Here is a 9,216-nt window from a genome sequence, read left to right on the forward strand (position 1 = left end):
CAAAAGCTGAAAGAAAGAGAACTTAAAAAATTGCAAATACTAAAAAAGCATAAAAGAATCTGAGATTGATGAATCCAAATTATAGTAATTAGTGTAAAGCAGTAACATCACCACCATACATATGCAGCTATAAATGAGTAGAATATAGGATTTTAATTACAAGAATAATTAGATTGTAACTATTGTAAAATATAAAGTAGTGCAAGTGCTATAGGATAAAACAAGAAAGCTACAATACAAGTCCAAAGTGGATAAGTGGTACGGGTGAATGCAAAAGAGCCAGTTACAGCACATATCACCATAGATACCAACACTTCGGGTGAGTACTCCCATCTCAAGTCTTTGGCATATAATACAGTTAACACAGTTGACATCCCCATAATGTTGTTCATGATCACCCCCACATAGATCTGCTTGTCAAAACAAATTGAAGAACAGAGTTGTCAAGAGTCTTAAGACAAAATTACAAAGAAAGAAAGTAAGTACTTTCGCGAGAAAAGATATGCAGACCTCGGAAAATGTCAAAGAAGAAGTTGTGCAACTCTGCTGATTTGCTGATGATAGTAAAGTTATTGCTGTTATTGCAGTTCTTGCATTGATAGCCAAAGGTACTATGACAAATGATAGGAAGAAAGAAGGCACGCCAATTGCACTCGCCAGTCGTATAATGTTATCCATGATTGGATCTGCACACAGTGTCAATATAGCAATGCCCAAAATCACTTGCAACACAGACTTGCAGATGTCCCATTTTAACACCAAAGAGTGGTTGAAACGTCTATGGTTTCCTCTTTCTGCTTCATCCAAGAACTTGTCAACTTCTCCCCACATCACCTGTAGAAAATAAATTCCAACAAACCGTACCTGTCAAAATAACTAGTACAAGGATGGGAAACATTTCTGCTAATAGGGTTGGCAGAACTCAATAGCTTAATTTATCCAGAACCAGTAAGTTGTTTTTTTCTTTTCTATAATTCAGAACCCATAAACTCAAAATCTAAACCCTGCCTCTACTAGTACATATATCACACACCATATAGGAGTATTTAGCCAGAATATATTTTACCTTATCATGATGTTCTTTAATAGTTTGTTTGGCATTACGAAGCCAATATGTCACACCACGGAGAAACTCATTTTCATCGATCATGTGATCATCATTTTGATCGAAGTCCTTCATGATTTCCTTTACAGAGGTTTTGTGATTCAGGCGTGCCTGTCTGAATTTGACATTTTCCGTTAGCTTCTCCAGTTCTGACGGTATTAAATAACTGTTATGATCATCATCTAACTTATGGAAGAGCCTGTAACACAATCAGATGATAAAGATTAGTGAGATATTGATCCTTAGGAACCTGTGAAAAACTCTCATTTGGGACAGACTTCAGCTGGATGTACAGATCAAGATTCTGAGTTCTTAGAAAATATGGTTCAAAACTTGAGAGAATGAATATTGTATACCTTTTAATGGATTCGATGTTGGGGCTACCATCATCATTTCGAAGGCCTTCGGATTCAATTGTTTGCTTCTGAATTTGCTTCAAAGCTCGTGGTATGAGCTCCTCAATCTTAACTATATCTTTTTTTTGTCCCTCTGTGTATGCCTTAACCACCTGCATATATATGCAGTTGCAAAGTAAATCATTTTACTTGCTCAAACTAATCATGATCATATTCCAGCTTCTTTCTATCAACATTCTTCTAATTTTGCCAAGTAAAGGTGATCTTTTAGGTTACAAAACCAGCCCCTAGAGTCTATATTAGTGACAAAGAGCAAAAGGAGGAGAAAATTTGCCTCATCAAGAAATTTCTTCGAGGTGGAATCGTCCTTAGCTTCCTGTATCAACTTCTTGGATCCCTCAATGAACTCTTCTTCATTTATCCTTCCATCTCTGTTTTGATCGAATATTCTTGACAGTGTTGACAGGGCAAAGTCACTGTCCACTTTAACCTTTCCAGATTCAAGCTGTTTTACCAGTTCTTCTAGTTCAGTGACTGTTATTGAATGGCTCCTATCTCTGTCTGTTTTGGCAAATAATCTGCAAAATGAAGTTATCTTGACTTACTTGCTTAACTTAGCATCAAAATGCTTCTACTTTAAATGAATCATAGTAGTATTAACTTGTAAGTCTTCATTGTATATGCAGATCACTTAAGAGTAAGAGTGGATAATTTAACTCATTATAAGGATGTCGAAAAATCTTACTACCTTTTAAGCGCGTTAATGTCAGGATGACCCCCTTTAAAGAGATTTCCTCTTGCTTGCCTTTGGATATGCTGCACAAATACTTGCACCAGATTTTGGTGTTTTATGTACTCTAAACTCTTTTGTTGAATCAATGGATTCCACATCTACACATATCAGAAACACAAACTTTAACATGACAGAAATGTAACATTAAAGCTAGTAGGTGAATCAAGATGTTTGTTGTTCACCTGGTAAGTGAAATATGACAGCAAAAATGTGACTGATACAATAAGAGCAACAAGAATGGTAATGCGCTTTCCTACAGATGAACTGATGATATCGCCGAATAGCATTATTGTGAATGGTGCAAGTGAGAGAAACATGATTCCAGCTATATAACCAGTAAGATTGTTTGTTATGACTCCTCTACCTGTAAGTACCAAAAAAAAAGGTGTGATTCTCAAATCTTTGTTTTTCCTAAGTTCAAGGTAAATGAACATACCCTTCAAGTCCTCCAACTTCAAAGTAGAAGTGGAGGATTCTGCACTATTTGAATTTGTTGAGGTATTTTGTCTGCCAAGTATAACACATATGCCCCAGAGTACAGTAAGATTCAAAACACTAGAACCAACATTGGAACCAAGTGCAGAAGATACTGATACTTGAGCTTTCTCTCTAGTAACCAATAGTCCAGATGCTGCAAAAACCAAAGGCTAGTTAGAATTTTCATACAAAGGATTGTTTGATGACAGTATATGAATAAGAGCTTATGTTCTCTGCATTGACAGCATTATTATGTTAGTTGAGCAACTCTGTCTTACTTTAAACTTTTGGTCTAATTTTACCCGAGACGTTAGGTTAAATTCTCATTTTCACTTTTCACCGCTAATGGAGCTCTAATCTAAGCGTAATATATAACCATAGTAAAAAGATCAAGGGATAGAAATTAGGCACGTGAAGTCTAACCATTTCATGTTAGAATAATGTTAGAGGTAAGGCTAAATACGAAATGATTTACTAATGATAAGGGTATGCAAGGACTAACTGAGGAGATATAGAGCAAAAGAACAAAAATAGGATAATACTATATTACATAAATTGTATGAATATAATTGTTAAGCAAAAACACTAAGTGATTTTTTGTCATATGTCCGAGTTTTGATGGACCTGATACCCTGTGCCCGGACACCAAGATTATTAAAAAGGTAATTGAGTACTAGATGAGTAGTTACCAAAGGCCATAACAATTCTTGGCCAAGTTATAAGTGTGGGAAAGATACTTGCACCAAAAATACCAGTGTCAAGGATACTAAAGAGCCTGTTGCTTCCAATGGCCAATACTTTCTCACCAAGAATCAACAAGTACTGAAATGTGACAATCATGAATAAGTACCCTCCAATATTCTCTGCACATGGAAAAAAACCATATATATGATTACATTGATCCCCTGAAGGAAGTTCCTTCAAGTTGCCTAGACTTAGATAATTTGACTGATTCTTGAGTTTGTGTTCAACTCCATCTGAGATCCTTTCACTACTAATTTCTGAACCTTCATGTTCAAGAATTCGACCTTCGACAATGGGGAAAACCAAGATCAAGATTGTCACAAAGAGGAAAGAAAATGTAGCAGCCATTCTTGAGGGAAAAAAAGAAGAAGAATTGTACAAGTTTAAACCTTTTAAAGTTGACTAGAGAAATCAAGTTGCACAATAACACCTCATGCTCACAAAATGTTTTCCAATTTTCTTATTTTTTATTGCTTAAATGTTTTTCAAATCAACTTATTTTCCTCAAATTTAAGGAAAATGATTGGCCTCAAAACAAAAACAAAAAAAACATTTTTCAAAACTCTTTTTCAACCTCATACCTCAACTCTTCACCCTAACTCAAGTTTTGAGTATCAATTTCCAAGACTAATCCGGGATTGAACTCCTAATTCTCGATTCGGGACCCGACTTCCGACCTCGATTAGAGACCCAACTCCCGATTCCCGAATCAAATCGGATCTCGTTTTGAGTGTTGGGTCCCGACTCAAGATTTAAAGTTAGATCCCATATTTGGTCTCGAGTCAAGTGTGAGGTTGGGTTTTCGAGTCGGATGTTGGAGTCGAGTTTTGAATCAAGAGTGAAGGTCGGGTTCTAGGTTAGATGTCAGGTTTGGATCCCGAATAAATCGCGGGGTCGAGGCCGGGTGTCGGGGTCAGATCCAATTTAGAAGTCGAGTCGCAAATTGGATGTCGAGGTCAGGTCTCGGTTTGGAAGTCAAGTTCCAGATCGAGAGATAGGGTCGCATCCCAGGTTGGATGTCAGGGTTGAATCTCGATTCAAAAGTCAAATTTTGAATCGAGAGTCGGGGTCGGGGTTGGGTCCCACATTGGTTGTCGATATTGAGTCCCGAATCGAAAGTCAAGGTCGGATCCTACGTCAGGAATCAGGGTCGGGTCCCACATTGGGTGTCAGATCAAGTCCCTAGTCGGATATTAGGTGGAGTCCCAATTCAGATATTTTCTACTCTCTAGCAAAAGATAAAATATATTTTCTAGTTCATCAATCAAACACTAGAAAACATTTTTCACTCACAAAACAAACCTGAAACTAATTTATTTTCCAAGAAAACATTTTACTTCGTACCAAATATTAGGACCTATGGACAAAGAAGTACAATTTAATATACAAAAGCTAGCAGCCAAAAGGGATGTGACAGATGAATAATTCATTCAACCTTAACAAGAAATCTCGGTTACGAGCAATATTAATTTTTTGTCTGAAGGCTTTCCCCTTTGCTAAGTCACTATAAATACCCAACCCCATTGATTCGACATATATGAAAATCGAATTGATCCATTCATTCATAGAATTATTTACTTAGATGTACTTTACGATATATGTATCCAATTTAATTGGAATATTGTGTTGCCCGGCTGATTATACAAGGTTTATATTTTGTTTATATACAGACTAATAAAATTGTAAGACTTTGATGAAAACATATTTAAGTAGGAAAAGTAAACAGGAAACTTATTATGATATGAATTTTGAATAATATTGATATTGATCCTTGAATAATTCTTTATTACAAAAAGGAAATAATAAAATAGGTACAATTGGCAACTTGCAAATGTGGCTACAATTGCTAACATGGCTAGGTGATAGTTGCCCATTGAATATTCACTTATTTGAAAATAATGCAACATGCCAATAAATTACTATATAAGAAGAGAGAATAACCAACCACCACAAGTCAACATGTGTTCCAATAAGATGAGGGAATAACCAATATATTTATAAAAAGAAATGACATATAAAATAAAATGGAGAGAGTATTAGTTTTTGAAAATGGAAAAGGACAAAACACATATAAAATTAAAAGACATATAAAAAAAAGTTGGTTTAACTCTCAAACATAAAAAGTAACATATGTTATTAAAAACTTTAATAAAAAGTACTATAATTTACAATAAATAATAACTTAAAATATCTACAAGACAACAAAAAAAAGACTAATTTTTGTACTGCTTGTGTCACATAAATTAGGATTGGGATGATTTTAAAATTTTAATTTTGGTTATACATTATAAACTAGCCAAAAAATTGAATGATATAATTTTTTTTTAAATAACCAAATGAATCGTCCTATCGATAACCCTAATGTTACTTCTACTCTGTTTATTTTTACTTAAATTTAGAAAGATATGCTTCATTTCTACCCTCAATCTTATTGCTACATTTATTTGCTATTTAAAATTGAAATTAAAAAGACAAATGACAAATAAGTTTCTATATTAGCTCACTTATGAGCAAAATATATTATAACAATCTTTACTAATTTTATAACAATACATAAACTATACTCCCTCCGTCCCATACTAGATGGGCACTTCCAACTTTACACGGTGATTAAGAAATCATTAATACATTGGAAGACTTCACCATTTTGCCCTTTGTTTATATCAATGCACATTGAAATGAGTTACAAAAAATACACATACAATATAGAAATGGTCATATTAATTGTAGGGGTAAAATGGAAAAGAATTAATTAATTCTATCATAATTTAATAAGTGCTCAAATAATATGAAAAAAATATTTTTAGTAAGATTCTCATCTAATATGAGACGGAGAGAGTAACGATATAACTTTATTAATGTTGGGTCCAGGCAGCGCCCGGACTTTCTTTACTAGTATATATAGATATATGAATAATTGGATGACTAAATTCTACAATTTACTAGCGTCATGACTCATAATGAATAATATATAACTTCACTTTTATTATTTTTATAATTTTAGATTAGGTTCAAGAGTGTCAAATTTAAGAAATTTAACTCATTCTAGAAGTTGCATATTGTGGAGATGAGGATATTGAGATGGATGTGTAGTCATACTAGGAGAGATAAGATTAAAAATAAGAATATTCAGAACAAAGTGGGAGTGGCCTCCGTGGTGGACAAGTTGAGAAAAGCGTGACTGGGATAGTTTGGACATGTGAAGAGAAGATGCGTAGACGCACCATTGAGGAGGTGCAAGAGGTTGGTAATAGAGGGTACAAGGAGAGACAGAGGTAGGCCAAAGAAGTACTCGGGAGAGGTAATGAGACATGATATGATGGAGCTTCAGATTAACGAGGACATGGTCTTACATAGAAAGGTGTGGAGGACACGTATTAGGGTAGAAGGTTAGTAGGTAGTATAGTGTTGGCCATTGTACTAGTATCTTGAATAGACAAGAATATAGACAAATGGAATTTTATATAACCTAGATTTAAACTTATCTTATTATATTTGTAGTGTGATAAATAAATAAATATTTGGAACCTGTCCCAATTGGGTTTTGGAAAATGTCACATAACACTTTTTGGTTTGACCTTTTTTTTAATATAATAATTTCATTTCCTAGATGTCCATATATTCTCAAATAAATTGTGGTCCCTCTTTTTTCAAGTTATATGATATTAACATGATATAGAGGTTCAAAAATAAATGAAGTTTGAATCTTGTGATCTTAATTAAAAAATGAGAAAAAGGATAAGTATACTCTTGAACTATCGTAAATAGTATGTAGATATCTTTCGTCATACTTTTGAGATATTGGTGCCCCTGCTGTCCAAAAACTAGAGCATATATACCCTTTATACTAACGGACATACACGTGTCATAATCTTATCTACCGACCCGACATTTATTAAATATCATATCGACGGATAAGATTGAGCCATGTGTCCCTATTTAGTCTTCTGTTAGAGTGAAGGGCATATATGTCTTAGTTCTTGGACGGCAGGGGCACCAATGTCCCAAAAGTATGACGGAGGATATCTGCATACCATTTACAATAGTTCGAGGGGTATATTTGTCCTTTTTTCCTTAAAAATATGTATATCAAATTGCAAAGGGAAAAGGGACAAATATACCCCCGAACTTTCAAAAATGGTATGTCAATACCTTTCGTCATATTTTTCGTCCATTAGAGCCCTTGCCGTCCAATAATTAGTGCACATTTGCCCCTCCCACTAACGGAAAAATAATTTGTGACACGTGGCGTAATCCTATGGCTCAACCCGATTTGACGAATCTTTTAACCCAAATCCTAAAAACCCGCCCATTATCTTCTTCTTCTCTATTTTCTCTTATTCCTTCTCTTCCCGTTGCTTTTTCCAACGAGCTTCAAACACTTCTATCCATCAAATCCTCTTTATCAAAGCCCACCATCAATGTATTCAAAAATTGGGAACCCAATACTCCTCTCAGTAAGTTCACTACATCACTTGCAATTTCGATGGGTCAGTCATAGAAAATTAGAAATCGAGCTTTCGAGTTAAAGAATTTTTGGGTTTATTGTTCACTTAACTCATTGAAAAAGCTCTCTTTGGGTTACAATTCATTTTCTGGGCAAGTTACTAATGATTTGAACAAGTGTGTTAGCTTGAATTACTTGGATGTTGGTAATAATGAATTTACTAGGTCATTTCCGATTTAACCCATTTTTATGCAAATAACAGTGGGTTTACAGGAAATTTTTCATGGAATTCTGTGGCGAATATGAGTAATTTATATGAGTAATAAGTTAGTATTTGTGTGGGTAATGGGGGTATTGGGTGGGTTAAACGTGTCATTGGGCGGGTATTTAAAATTTGGATTATTAATTGGTCAAATCGGATTGAGCCGTAGGACTGCGCCACATGTCACTAATTATTCTCCCGTTGGTGGGAGGGGCAAATGTGCACTGATTATTGAATGACAGGGGCTCTGATGGACAAAAAGTATGACGGAGGATATTGACATACCATTTTCGAAAGTTCGGAGGTATATTTGTCCATTTTCCCAATTATAAAATAAAATGTATATCAAATTATTTGATTTTATGATTTTAAATGTGTGATCATATGAAAAGTTCGAATTAAAAATTTCTAAAAGAATATTCATTTTCAAACAAATTATAAAGAAAAATAATACAAACAAATAGAACTAGACAGAGCATCAAATCTCAATCATATGAAGAAATAACAATGAATTCCCTTTATAATTTATACTAGTCTATATTAGGAAAATCTATTATTTCATTCTTTTTTTTCTTTAATTGTTATGTACTAATTTTGTATTTAAATTGGGTTGATAAGACTCACCTTCCTCATTTTACTCTATGTTAAAAAGAATAGCTCGGTGTCCTAAATTTCAGTGAGTGCGAGTTGGCAGAAGGGACGTGGCTTTCTAGTCACATGATGATATCATTGTGTCAAGATTTTCTTTCATTCTTCGGATATAATTTGATCCTTTCACGATCAAATTTCAATTTATCGAAAGCCTTTAGTGACGTCCTTATGAGAACATCAAATTTTATTTGGATGTATAAACAGTATTTCTTTATCCTTCATCATATAAACTACAATTTTTGTTCATATTACAAGAAATTGTAGAAAAGAGTATATTATATTTTTACTAATTGTTTGTTATCTCTAATAAATATGATTGAATCTCGTACTCTAGACATATAAACCTATTAGCTTATAAAGAAATAACTTCATGAAAAAATC

The 9,216-nt window shown here is 34.0% G+C and overlaps 1 protein-coding gene across 1 annotated transcript; it reads right to left on the reverse strand.

Moving 5' to 3' along the window:
- Positions 1-79: 79 nt before the first annotated feature.
- On the reverse strand, positions 80-3,823 carry LOC125821004 (sodium/calcium exchanger NCL1-like). Its single transcript, XM_049500433.1, has 8 exons — positions 3,421-3,823; positions 2,437-2,885; positions 2,210-2,352; positions 1,796-2,039; positions 1,462-1,613; positions 1,067-1,304; positions 511-834; positions 80-410 (listed from the first exon to the last, which is right to left on the reverse strand). The coding sequence occupies exons 1-8, from the start codon at positions 3,821-3,823 to the stop codon at positions 180-182; spliced, it is 2,184 nt and encodes a 727-aa protein (XP_049356390.1). The 3' UTR covers positions 80-179.
- Positions 3,824-9,216: the final 5,393 nt, after the last annotated feature.

The sequence above is a fragment of the Solanum verrucosum genome, unplaced genomic scaffold (genome assembly GCF_900185275.1).
Source record: "Solanum verrucosum unplaced genomic scaffold, falcon-dt-bn FXZP01000232.1, whole genome shotgun sequence".
Classification (NCBI taxonomy): Eukaryota; Viridiplantae; Streptophyta; class Magnoliopsida; order Solanales; family Solanaceae; genus Solanum; species Solanum verrucosum.